Below are 14,805 nucleotides of genomic sequence, written 5' to 3'. Positions count from 1 at the left end.
CAATTGGCATTCCTGTGTATTTGTGCATTTGCACGTATTCACAATTTCTGACCTCGGTCCCTGGCCTAATAGTTAGTAATGTAAACATGCATGTGATATATATGTGAAGTCGTATGCAAATGGTTTTGTCGCTTTTAAGTATACATACATGTACGGACCGCCTCCGTAGTGTAGTGGTTAGAGCGTCCGCCCTGAGAGCGGAAGGTCGCGGGTTCGATCCCCGACCGCATCATACCATGGTCCCTGCATGGCGCTCGGCATTAATGGGTACAACAAGGACTGGTCGGTTCGGAGTCAGTATAATGCGTCTGAGTGGGGTATTCATGCTTCACTGCGGCATGATATCTCAGTGGGCTAGCACTATAAAACCAGCTTCAGTCTGGGCTTGTACAAGCAGCCGTACATCCACATACACACGCATGCACGTCGTCATATGAGCGAAATATTCTCAAGCACGACGTTAACCCCAATTTCACCTCACCTCACATACATGTATGTGAAAGGTCAAGCCTGTGTTATCTCATTCGGGGAGCATTTTCACTATGCTGTATGCAGTGTTAGGGTATTTGGAATAAACAAATGATGACAACGTAAAATAAGTTTCGTGATGTATTTTATTCCACCTTGCGAAATACTTGTATTTTCTGCCGGATAATCATTTGGAATAATTCCGAAATACTTGTCAGTGATATTGAATGTATATTTCCTTCCACGGTTATACACACGTAGAAGTACATAAACCTCCTTTGTAGGATTCGATGGTACTTACTGAAGTTTTAAAGCCATTAAAACGTGGAATCTTCTAATTCAAAATCGTAATGAACTTAGCATGCCGAAATCATTTTTCCAAACCAGAAACGGTGTCACCACGATGATTTTCCAGCAATATCACATCAGTGGCAGATATTGGCTTCAAATATTGTAAAAGATTTAAGTATCGAGTCCGGGCCTCCGATGCGACGAGAGAACTCTTTATCACAAGAGCTACCCAACCCACCTCTTGGGGATAAGAGATGATTATAAGTAATATATGTTGTTGAATTTAGCTGTCATTGTGCTAGGTTTTGGTGGGTAATATTTATGATATTCAGCCAACTGTGGAGATGTAGCAAGTGTTGTATTTTGTATGCTAGGTAAACACCATGTTCTTGTTTTGATCATGGTAACTTTGCAACTATGTTCCATTCGACATAACGATGTATTTGCATATTCCATTTATAGTTATCCAAGTTCAGCCCTCGGCTCTTCTACATCGGCGGATTATGTCTATTTGGATGCTGTGATATCATATTCGGGTAATATGCAATATACCACCCAAATATATTGTGGACACAACTGTCTCTAAAGGTCCCTTCTCTCTAATAATGTAATTGTTAAAAAATACCTACATGAAAATAGTTCAAATTTTGTGCATGTATTAGCGAATAAGTTTTGTATTCATTATCCTATTTGTTGTTTGTTCCTGAAAATGTAAAATTATTAGCAGATCATTTAATATTTCTTCATAAAATGATACTAAAGTCTTCATTTTGACAAATTTTGCTGTCACGTATGCAACGAGTTGTAAACTTGAAATCCTTCCCTGTGGATGGTGCCCGTGAAGAACCCATGCTTGTCGTAGAAGGCGACTAACGGGATCGGGTGGTCAGGCTCGCTGACATTTTTTAAACATTTCATCGTATCCCAGTTGCGTAGATCGATTCTTATACTGTTGATCACTGGATTGTTTGGTCCGGACTCGATTATTTACAGACCGCCTTAAAGCTGGAATATTGCTGGGTGCGGCGTAAAACTAAACTCTTACTCACTTACTCACTCACTCACTCATCCACTCTCACTAACTCACCCACTTTCACTCACTCACTTTCAAGGGTGTTTTTTCCAGGTGTTTGGATACTTTGCCGTCCGGGATTCCCTTTATTGTTGCCTGTTTCTTTGTAAGGAGTATAGAAGCGTTGGGAACAGCATCCGTTATGACATCTAGCTTTACAATTGCGGGAATATGCTATCCAGAACGAATCGCAACAGTTTACGTATGTATGATACATTAAGTGTGAACTCTGCCCAGGGTGACAATTGTCAGTAACCTTAGTCAGTGATGTTTTGTTTCCTCAGTAGGATGATACTCGTGAAGATCCGTGATAGAACTGGTCTTCAGCATCCCATGCTTGTCTTAAGAGGCGACTAACGGGATCGGGTGGTCAGGCTCGCTGACTTGGTTGACACATGTCATCATATCCCAGTTGCGTAGATCGATGCTCATGCTGTTGATCACTGGATTATTTGGTACAGACTCGATTATTGACAGACTGCCATCATATGGTTGGAACATAGCTGAGTTCGGCGTAAAACTAAACTCACTCACTCAGTAGGATGAGGTAACGTAAAAGGTTAGAACCAATATATATATATATATATATAAAGAAAGTGATGAGAATACCGAGCGTACAGTAGTACATATATAAGAAGTTTCTGAAATAATCACACGACACGGATCTTCTCCAACATGTTTCACTTTTATCTTCACTTCTCCCCATTTGAGAAATCCTTCTTGATTATTTCAGAAACTTCTTATATATATATATATATATATATATATATATATATATATATATATATATGTATACTAAGCAGCAAAAGAAACATCAGTTTGGAATTTTCCTTCGCAGAAACGGACAACTGTAAATTTATTTAATGTTTTGATTGTATATTTTTGACAACATCTCCAACTTTACCTGAGCAAAGACATTCCTTCCCAAACTCAGAATTGAATCCAGGAAATGGTCTCAAAAACGCAACCTGACCTCGGAGATGGTACGGTGTTCTCCATGTTTTTCATGCAACTCATGCTGCACGTGCTGTTCAGAAGGACCAGCCCCATAAAATGCACCCCAAACCTGGTTGAAACATTAACATTACAACGTCAGCAGGATGCCGCGACTCACGACAGCCCAGAGGAACCAGGCGCTAGGAAGACTTGAAGCTGGCCACACTGCACAAGCCGTTGCCAATCACTTCCAGGTCAACGTTCGGACCATCTACAGGCTGCAGCAACGTTTTCGGGTCTCCAAAGACACAAATGATCGCCCCTTTACTGGCAGACCAATGGTGACCACAAGACGACAAGACCGCCATGTTGTGCGACAGCATGTACAGAATCCCTTCATACAGGCATCCGAAACAGCACGCCAGACCGCGGAAGACCAATCAATACTGATACAGTACGCAGACGTCTTAACAGCGGGAACCTCCATTGCCGTAGACCTTACCGTGGACATATCCTCATCCCTCGTCATCGGCGTGAACGTCTAGCGTTTGCCCTACAAATACCAAAACTAGCGATACAGGCAATGGAGAACTGTTCTGTTCACAGATGAGAGTCGGTACTGCGTATCAACTGCAGATGGCAGAACAAGAATATGGCGACGACGTGGTCAGCGTTACTCACACCAATGTGTTATGGAAAGAGCCTCATGGGAAGGTGCAAACATCATGGTATGGGGTGCAATAGGCCTGAACCAGAGAGTGGGTCCTGTGGTGTTCCAGAACCTTGGTCCAGGGAGAGGAGGCGGCATCACAGCGGTGCGCGACATTGACCAAGCTCTCAGACCCCACGTCATACCACATTTCGCACGTCACCGGAACAACATTTTCCAGCATGATAACGCCCGGGCCCATATCATACTGCCAGACCTACACGGGACTTCCTACAGCAGAACGGTGTCAACTTTATGCAGTGGCCAGCCCTTAGTCATAATTTAAACCCAATTGAATATCTTTGGGATGAAATTCAGAGGAGACTGAATAATGTCATACCAAGGCCGAACACAGCCGATTTATTGCGCAAGGCCTTTCTCAGAGTGTGTTTCCAGGTGTCAATGGCCTTCATCAATCGTTTGGTGCACTCCATGCATAGACGCTGTGCTGCAGTTATTGCCGCTCGTGGTGGTCACTCTAGATACTGAAGTCAAGAGTCTGAATGGACTGCAAACGTTCACGTAATGTCTTGAAATTGTGCTGAGTTATTCATTGATGTGTCAGGATATTGTACACATAATTGTTTTTGAACCGCTTATTATGTCCATTTCTGACATGATTTGATTACAGTGCCTATCTAATTTTGAATTCGTTCTGACGGGTTTTGTTTGCTGCTGAGTATAGCAACTTATCATGGACTGTATTTTTTTTCAAAATAATCCCCCTAAGCAGATTAGAATGATATTGGCCATTTGTTTTGGATTTTTTTGAAAAACTCTGAGTGTTTTAAGCGTCCACACCAAGTGACCACCATCGTCCTTCCAATATACTAAAGGTGCTTATCAGTCATATTGATATTAGAAACATGCCATCGTATCCCATTTGCCTAAATCGATGCTGAGGCTGTTAATCACTGGATTGTCTGGTCCAGACTCGATTATTTACAGACCGCAGCCATAGAGCTGGAATAGTACTACGTGTACCGTTAAATAACAAACAGACAATAAAACCAACAAACATTATAAACAAATGTCCTGTCCGAACAAACATGAATACAGACAACGTTGTTAAAAAACCAAAACAAATGTGTTTTAACATTATATAATGGTTCTACATTTTTCAGTATTGGTCTTATTAACTGAGATATGGTGTATAAAACCTTCGAACGCTAGAACGGGGATTATTAATGAGTACCACGTACAATTACAACATAACTCTTGTATATGTATTCTGTTCTATAGGGAGTTCTAAAAGCTTCGACTGGGGCTGCTCTAATGATTGGGCCAGCAATCGGAGGTGGTTTCTATGAGGTGGGAGGACATAGTTTTATACACTGAAGTATATGAAACAATGCTGTTCATTAACAACTGATTATGACGAGAATTTATTCAAATTATATTTCATTGTTATTGCGTTCAGTTAACCTTCTTGTGAGGCTAGTGGGTTTTGTTTACAGAATTATACAAAAAATCTACATTTTGTTTTTAAATGCCGCCGTTACATGACGATGTAGATTTTTCAATATGACAGGTCCATATAGGATTCCAGACAGGAATTCCAAACACATTTCACACATAGCTATGTTGTGAGCAGGATTAAGATACTGACAATCGCTGATTCGTGCATGGCATCAATTCCTAAAATTAAAAACTGACCAGTGATCACGTATACGCCAGTGGACCGTTTTCAGAATAGTCAACTTTATAAAACTCTGCCGGGGAAGAGGAAGTGCACTTGGAAAATGGGTTTGACCTAAACTTTTCAAATGTTAACGAAAAACGCGGGAAAGTCGTTGAAATACAGTATCTGCAAATGGAAGGTGTAGAACTGAATTATGAGCTCCATTGATTGTATTAATTGTCCGACATCAATAACATTACATTAGATGAAAAAGCAAAATGTTACCATGTAAGGGTTTTCGTAACTTTGGATAAAAATACTGCAATATTGTACGAATCAGTGTCTATTTTACTGGAAATCAGTCATCTGTGTCTTGCCAAAAAAATTCTAAAGTATTCATTAATGGGTTACATGTAATTGTGTTTTGTAATGTCAACACAACTGGATCCCAATAACTACCCGCTTTCTCATATTCACACATTCATGGATTCACAGTTCTGATTGACCTCGACCACGCTGGTTGTTACCTACGGGTCCTATAGGATAAGCATGCACTGACAATATCATATATTCATACTTCAGTTAGGAGGGTACAGCCTCCCCTTCTGGGTGCTCGGGAGTTGTACCCTTGTCTGTGGAATTGCCTCCTGTATCGTGATGCCGCACCAAGACGGTATGTTTCATTGCATCACTTCTCTTGTTCCTTCAGTGGGATAGCCTAGTGGTTAAAGCGTTCGCTCGTCACGTCGAAGACCCGGGTTCGATTCTCCACATGGGTACAATGTGTGAAGCACATTTCTGATTCCCCCCGCCGTAATATAAACTACTGCAAACTATATTTCTTCAGCACAAGAGGTCTATCCATACACCAAATAAATGTTATCTATCCCCTCATATTATCATTCCACTGGTTGGTTCATGTATCTGCAGTTTGTAACACCCAGTATCTGCAATATATTCTGTTGTAGCTGTTTCCCCAACACAAAGACTGAGTCGGTTTCATGTCCTAGGGAGTCCGTTCGTGTGGTTTGGAATCCTCTCCATCACGGTTACATTCTTTGCTACGAGCTGCATGCTCCCATTCTACGCACAGCATCTGGCTCAGGTGGGTACAACAACGGTAGCGAGATGTTAGGGCCTCGACTGTCGTAGATCTATGTCAGTTTGGGAGTTATGATCGCCCTACTGCTACGGTCGTCTAAATGAACGGGGCCCCGGACAGACAGGCGTGTGTAGCGACCAGGGGTTCCTTTCACGAAGCAACCTTTACTAAGGTCAGCCTTATCTCCCATTCTTTAACACTGAGCTAAGGTTACCTTAGTGACTTACGATCACCTTAGCGCTTTGTGAAAGGAGGCCCTGGTCGCCGCAGGCGTGATCAAGTCTAGCGATAGCCGAGAGCTTGGTCGCTATGTTCTGGTCGCTGCAGGCGTGATCAGTCTCAGGGCTCCTTTTCATTATATTTTTTTTTTTTTCTAGCGATAGCCGAGAGCCGCACTGGGGTTGTCCTACAGACAGCGATAGGGTCATGGCTTGACTGTACGACCCCATCGCGATTGTCGGCTCGTCTAACGACAGTAGGGCTTGATCAGACAAGTTCCATGTATGTCAAACTAGCACGTGTATCTATGAATTGTATTTGTGCACCAGAGGTACAGTCATAATTACTTGAAACAGTTTGATTGTTTGTTTTGCTATTCTTATTTTGTTTTTGTGTCTTTGTTCTTCGTTGTAGTTTTGTTTTGGTATTTTGTTTTGTTTTGTTGGGTTTTTTGTTTTGCTGTTGGGGGGAGGGAAGGGGGAGCAAAATACGCCCTTCTGACTGAATACTAAACAACTGCCCATGATATTGTCGGAATCACACAATCTGCTTTAAGCTGAGGCAGTTTAGAAAGACGGAAATGGGGTGCCGCTTTCAATTACATCGTTTTATTATATTGCAGATGCATTTATCACGTTCATTCTCCGGCTTCTATTCTTATTTCAGTTTCATCTCAGCCAGGGTATCATTGGTGTTATCTACATGACAACCCCAGCTGGCTTTGCCCTCTCAACGCCACTCTGGGGATATTTACTTGACAAACATGTATGTCATTGTCTTCTTCATTGTTTATGATACTTAACTTATTAAGAGGTAATTATCGGGTGGTCAGGCTTGATGACTTGACTGACACATGCCATCGTATCCCAAGTGCGTAGATTGATGCTCATGCTGTTGATCAGTGGATTGTCTGGTTCAGACTCGATTATTTACAGACCGCCGCCATGTAGCTGGAATATGGTTGAGTGCCGCATTAAACAGCAAACCAACCAACCAAACCAAGGGCGTAGATCGATGCTCATGATGTTGATCACTGGATTGTCTGGTCCAAACTATTTACAGACCGCCACCATATACCTGGAGTATTGCTAAGTGTGGTCAGACAGACAGTCTTAATTCTTGTTATCTATAACAGTCCTTGTAATGCATCCCAATTGGGATTTCGGGAAAGAAACGTTCACCGATAACCGTTGTGCCATGAAACGGTGATCGGGAGAACAAATTGAATCAGTATATAGATGCTGGCTTGTCAAGCCACGTACACATAGCTCCATGGTTATCGGTAATCGTGGCAGCAAACATAGGACTACAAATGTGCCTGATTTTGTTTGTTACCTCAGAGATTTGGAGAACTGCTTTACTGCAGTCGTGTCAGAACAGTAAAACCCGTGAAGATCCGGGTTAGAATGTACCTTCAGCAACCCATGCTTGTCGTAAGAGGCGACTAACGGGATCCGGAGGTCAGGCTCGCTAGCATGGTTGACACATGTCATCGGTCCCCAATTGCGCAGATCGATGCTCATGCTGTTGATCACTGGATTGTTTGGTCGAGACTCGATTATTTACAGACCACCGCCATATAACTGGAATAGTGCTGAGTGCGGCGTAAAACTAAACTCATTCACTAAGAGCAGTAAAATATTTGAAACTGTTCAGCCTAGTTTTTGTCCAATATATAGGTAAAACTTGTTGTTACAACGTAGTAGAAACGCTCTTTCCATATCAGTTGTCAGAAACACTTACATTGTGGGTGGGACTGTGTTGTGTATCCGCCAGCTTCCTATTATTTGGACCAGCTCCGTTTCTGGGATTTGTACCGTAAGTGTCAATCATATTATATTGGTTACAATATAGGATGTATAGTTATCATCAACAGTGTCTTTTTTTAACGGTATATTGTACTAATGTGTTACGTTTAGTGTGAACTCATAATTCAGTTAAACACCTGTTCTCGGAAACAAACATATATGCATGACACTTGGCTACATAAAAAAAAAATCAAAATTCTATTTTCTTCGTTGGTGTGTTGGCACTATTCTAGAGTTGGCACTATTCTAAAGTTGGCTGTCCTGAATATGTGGTGCGGTTTATCAGCACCATACATACCCGTGCAGTTGGTTTAAACCAAGCAGTAAGCGTCTAAGAGCTTCCCACCCAACACCAAGCTGACACCGTCTGATATAACTGGATACCCGTGAAGATCCGGGTTAGAATTGATCTTCGGCTACCCATGCTTGTCGTAAGAGGCGACTAACGGCATCAGGTGGTCAAGCTCGCTGACTTGGTTGAAAAATGTCATCGCATCCCAATGATGTTGATGACTGGATTGTCTGGTTCAGATTCGATAATTGACACGTGTCATCGTATCTCATTTACATAGATTAATAATCATGTTGTTGATCCACTGGATTGCCTGGAACAGACTCTATTATTTACAGACCGCCGCCATAAGCTGGAATATTGCTGAGTGCGGCGTTAAACAAACCAACCAACCAATGATATAACTAGAACAACAGTTGTTACTGCACACTTGTGTTCGCTGTTAGGGGTCAGCGTAAAATATATGCATCGTGAATTTCTAGCGAGCTTCCTTCATTTACACATTAAAATTCATTGCATTCAATCAAAATAGGTTTGAAACTAATAGATGTTAACCTGGGTTTTAAAGTTGAAGCGAAAATTAACTTTACTTTGTAAGTTGCGTTCTAAAGCCCCTAGTGGAGCTAGTTTTCGCAAGCCAAATTCGGCCATCACTACGTTATACGGAATAGCGTCATTAATTCAGTGATAATTACATTACATTGAGAAACATCCATTAATGTGTTCGCTCATCGATGACTAAACAATTAGATATGGATGCTTAATTCTGTAATGTAATTATGTGTACTGTTTGTAACAATGTTGCACAATATCGTCTCTCTAATACCAGCATGCTGTGGCTCTCCATACTGACATCCTCCTTCATAGGACTCTCCTTTGCCCCTGTCTCTGTCAGCGCAATGAAGAGCATATACAGGGGAGCAAGGTGAGTTCTGTGAAAATTTGAAATACCCTTGGAATGTCAGTACTTAAAACGAGAAACGATACTGAGCGCTTGCTTCATCAAAATTTCAAATGATTCAATGCTTCTTCAATATAGAAAGGTTATGGAGATTGAAGCGAGTACTGATTTTTAGCCAAGTTTGAGATAACATAGAAGAATTTGTTTGGCATACACTAACCAAAAATAGCCATGATGCATGATCATGCATACATAATAATTCATTACAGCTCCGATATTAACTTTTGGTTTCTGTTGAGTGTTTTGTTGTTGTTGTTGTTGTTTCATGGTGGGTGGGGTCCCATAGATATAATATGTTTTTCATCGTAAAGAATAAATGTAATATACTATTCAAACTTTGCTAAGGATCAAATCATTGATTCAACAGAAATCTATGATATGGGGTCAAATTTGGTTTAAATATCTAAGCTCACTGTAAGCATGGATCCTAGGTTTCAGAATGCCATTTCAACTTGTGGAACCCATACCTGCCATTGACAGGTGTCACTGACTCGTTCCATGATTTGTAAAATGGTTGATTGGTGCCATAAAAAAACATTTGGATGGTTATTCATGTATCAAGTGCATAAGGTTAGACTAAAGAGACTGTTTGCCTAAAGAGGGGTTACCATTTTATTATTTATCTAGTTTTAAATGGATACAATTTCAAATTATGAATCTACGCTTAAGTAAAGTTGTGAATTTTTGTGATCCTTAGAAAAGTGTGAGTAGTATATATACGATACTTCCTTCAGTGAAGTTTGAGGCGTTCCCAAGACCCCAAAAGCAACGCTGTTATGTCCGCTCTCTTTCCTTTCCAGAGATAGGGGACTGAAGGACGACGGAGCTACATTCGGGTTCTTGGCTGGCATAATTCAGTCATCTACTTACATAGGGTAACAATAGGTTTTCTGAGGAGGCCTACTCGATTAAGTTATTTAAAAGATGTTGTCTGTGCACGCAATGAAAGCAGTCCCACAAAAAACGTAACTGCCCCAAAGGGTTGCCATCGGAAATATATGTCAGGAATAATTTTGACTTTACAAAATTGAGAAGTGAGAAATTTTGTTTGGATTCAGCTCTGATGTTCAACCTTTTCAGATAAGAAGTAAGGTTAAGTAGCTGCACGAAAGCAAGACAAGGCATTTCTGGTGTGTCTTCACTTTTGATTTGAAAAATGTATGTCCAGCATTAGGACAATTAAGTAGCCTAGTTCTTTTAGTTATTGATGGGAAATTGCTGGAAACGGCGTAAAGTCTCACTCACTCACTCACTGTGCAACAGGAAGACATTTGTCCGATACACTATTTTGATTTTGTACATTTTGGGAAAATATTTACATCTTACATGCATTTCCGTTTGAATGACACCACTTCGAGTTGAGAAAATACATGTTATATGTCTCTATAAAAGTAGCCTCGTGCCTCGTTAAGTATTCACAATGACATTTTGCACACGTCCTGTTTAGGAAAACACATATCCAATACACGACAGCTTAGATTCAAAAGGTAAACACTGGGCGAAAAACAAGTATTTCGGCTGACCCTCAATTTCAGCCAAGAGTGTGCTTCATTTTTACAGTACAACCAGAAATTATTGAGAAGTTAAGATTGTATATATATTTTTATTTTCGCTCATTACTCACGTATTAAATGTGAATATTAGCAGAACATAACTCCAGATTCAAAGACAGGTGAGCAGTTAGTATTTTGTCAAGTCACCATGGGCAGCAATGCAGGCTTCAATGCGGCGGGGCATACTACTGATCAAAGAAGTTAGAAAGTCGTGGTCCATGCTGTCCCAATATCGGACCACCTCTTTTTTCATTTCAGCAATATATGCCAGATTTTTCTTATTATATAGTCTCCCTGGTAGAAGGTAAGCTCACATAAACATGTCGTACAACAACAATGTTTGTCCGGCACAAGAAGAATCATAAGAACCTTTGGTCTTTAATGCAGGTAGATAAAAGTCTCTTTAATTGCAATCACAAAGGATGATGTGCACAATATGATATTTCTGAGGACGATTGTGGTCAAATTCATATCACACCTTCATACATCCTCATCTACTTGGGTATGCTAAATGACAAGTTAAAAAGGTCAAGTGAGGATACGATGTATGGATGAACAACGTCGTTATTACAATGAGGGGCAACCCTCACTAAGAACCTCAAAGAGTTCAGACTCAGAAAACTTCAAGAAGCCATCCACATCAAAAGACCGTCCTGAAACCTTGACCAAAGCTGTCACATACCACCAGCTTAGCGCCAACTATCGTCAGACATAATCCTTCTGTATGTATCTGTGTCTATACACGACTGGCTTCATTTGTAAGCATATGATTCACCTTAGCTCTTTAGTAGTGTGTACTTACCATGCTTCTCTCTCCACCACTTCACATCTGTAGATTGTCCTCCTGCCCTACTCAGTACATCACCTGCTTGATAACACCTACACCGACCCGTCGCTCCTCATTAATGTAATAAAGAACTTCTACATGCCTCTCAAAAGAGTTTTAAAAAAATGTTTCTCAGACACAAGGTCTAATTCCTGAGAATTGGGTTATGACCAGAACCTGTTTGATCGGAATTGGACTGTTCGGCTATATAGCAGCCTCATGCTTCGTGTCCACAATTCAGGAACTACCGAACTACTGCCTATGCTCTGAAGATAGACAGTCATATCACTCCTCAGAAGTTGTTGGAACATGCATGGCCCAAGTAAAGTTTTCAAATATACTGTAACTGTGACTAGTAAGGTGTGTGTGTAATTGATTTTTTTTTTAAAATTTATTGTTCCCAATGTGATGAGTACAAAAACATGATGAGTACAAGCATATAGAGGAATATGTGCACATAGCAGCTCAATAGCGATATAGTACACTAAGTACATTGAATATCAATATCAGTGATATGTTTTTGTTTAATAGTCATTCAGGGTTAAATTCAGGGATGAGAGGAAACCATTTGGCTGAAAAGGTTTCAACATTATTATTTCGTCTGGAGATGGATGATTCAGTGGTAAATATGTCTTTCAATATCCTTAAGTAATTATCAACTTTTGGAATTGTTTTTGTCAAAGAGCAAGTGTAAATATATCTCTTAGCAGATAAGATTATGTGGTTCAGTAATGGGTTCTTACCTAAAAAGCCAAACCAGATCAAAGCTTTTGTCAAATTAAGTGTTTGGATTCGTTTCGTAATCCATGGCCACTGTTCAAGTTTCTTCCAGAAAGTTTTGGTTTCATCACATTCCCAATATACATGGCATAAGTTTTCAACAGAATCATTACACAAAGAACATATTGTATTTTCCACCAGATTCATTCTAAACAGTTCTTTTTTGGTATAAACAATTCCGTGCAGAAATTTATATTGAAAATCTAACAGTTTCACATCTCTTAAATTCTTTCTTTTTTTTTAATTGAAAATTTTACTTGTACCACACGTTCCCTTCTTTTTGTTGTTGTTGTTGCTGGCCTCTCTTCTTCAGTGCTTGTGTCACTTTTAGGGTAGGAGGGGTTTAACCTTTTGTGAACATCATCATGTGTTACCATCACCAAATGAGAGAGATTCTTGTATAAAGAAGACAATAATTAATATTTTTGTCACACAAGTATAAAACCAACATATTGTTTTTCAGAACGTTCTCTGGTCCATTGCTGGGTGGAATAATAGTGGACCATTTCGGATTCCAGTGGCTGATGGCAGCATGTTCCATTCTGATTATAGTCACGGTAAATAGTATCAAAGACATTGTTTGGAACCTGATTTCAACACGACATATGTCTGTTTAGTTTGGTAGTAAAGAAAACAATGATGTAGTGAGCCCTGATCATAATGTGGTGTCTATAAACCTTTCTGTTTCTGTTTCCAGGGTCTGTCTTTCACGCCCTTCGTCGGGATTACATTGTGGAGGGAGTACAGACTCAGGAATGCAAATACCGGAGGATATTTAGAATTGGAGTGATTTTCATACAAGAGTGAGAAAATTGCCAAAATGAAAAATAAATGAATAAGTCCTCAAGTATCCAGTCAGCAAGGTACACGTTACAGAAATCACTGATGGAATGTAACTGGCATCGGGCATGTCAGTGAAACTCATGGGGATATTCAAGGATTGTTGCGCATTCATCGAAGGACAACAACATTCATCGAAAGATCTGTGACATTTACATCGTAGTGTAACTGTTATCCGTAGAAAAAAATGTGAAACAATTCTTAAAGTTACCAAGTAATGACTAATGGTTTTAATTTGGTTATGTTTGTCAGGCTTGCGTTTCTTTGGTCTGCGAAAAAGTCCATTTGAATCTGGAAGTTAGATGCAGCATCTTAAGCGGTTCAGTAAGACAGTGTGGCATACATACTCTGTCCTCTTAACTTATAAGTTAGTTTGCTGTGTTTCTTGGGATAATTTTGCATATTCCCTCCGAGATCACCTCAACAAAATTCAAAGGAACTCACACGTTACTGATGTGGAATTCAAGGCTTCTGCTTACAAACTGAAGCCTGTATTCTAGTGCTTGACATGGCTAGTCAAATATTAATATTATTAAAACTATACTCATTCAAATGTCATTGTTCCCATCATGTCATTATGACTTTATAGTAACGCATTTGAAATTGCATAAGTTGTAATCATATAATTAATTGGCAATCTTGAAATACTGTTTGAAATAATACACTTCAACATAGATCAACCTGTATATGTCATGTGTGATTATTGTGTAAAACCAAACCAAGTGTCAACTTAAATATCAGGCTATTTTTCATGAGTACAGCAGAAACTCTTAAGGGGTGCTTTTGTAAACCTTGTTGATATATTTAGTTATACATGGCCAATATATTACAATAAACGTGATGCTCTCTGTCATACGTTGTTGTATAATCTATCAGGAAAGCAAAACTATTATTCAGAATAGCACTATTTACAATTCTAACTTGTTTTCGTTGTTTAACCACATACTTAGAAATATTCCAAAGGTATGTAAATTGTCTGGACCAGATAATCCAGTGACTGCCATAATGGTCATCGATCTACATAATTGGGATACGATGCCATGCATCAATGAAGCTCGCGAGCCTGGCCACCCTATCCCAGTAATCGCCGGTAATAACATGCATGGCTTGATGGTGATTCTTTTCCCGTATGTGCACGTATCACAAATTTGGTAATGATGTAATAGCTACTTAGTAACGGTAAAGCATTCAAAACGTTTCCGGGTAGACATGAGTACTCCATTTCCAAATTCCAATGAGAGTCTTTATTTTGATTCCCACTAAATGTCCCTGTGTTTTTCATATGAACAATTTATTTGCCTTTGCGTGTGTTTGTGATTGGTTCCTT

General features: G+C 39.9%; 1 protein-coding gene across 1 annotated transcript; it reads left to right on the top strand.

The window, feature by feature from the left end:
- Window positions 1-8,174: 8,174 nt before the first annotated feature.
- On the top strand, window positions 8,175-14,019 carry LOC124291370 (MFS-type transporter SLC18B1-like). Its single transcript, XM_046728357.1, has 5 exons — window positions 8,175-8,236; window positions 9,348-9,443; window positions 10,280-10,354; window positions 13,102-13,195; window positions 13,336-14,019. The coding sequence occupies exons 2-5, from the start codon at window positions 9,349-9,351 to the stop codon at window positions 13,426-13,428; spliced, it is 357 nt and encodes a 118-aa protein (XP_046584313.1). The 5' UTR covers window positions 8,175-8,236; window position 9,348; the 3' UTR covers window positions 13,429-14,019.
- Window positions 14,020-14,805: the final 786 nt, after the last annotated feature.

This window comes from Haliotis rubra, unplaced genomic scaffold (assembly GCF_003918875.1).
Source record: "Haliotis rubra isolate DU_JTF1 unplaced genomic scaffold, ASM391887v1 Scf49, whole genome shotgun sequence".
Lineage (NCBI taxonomy): Eukaryota > Metazoa > Mollusca > Gastropoda > Lepetellida > Haliotidae > Haliotis > Haliotis rubra.
This window is presented reverse-complemented; position numbering and strand designations above follow the sequence as displayed.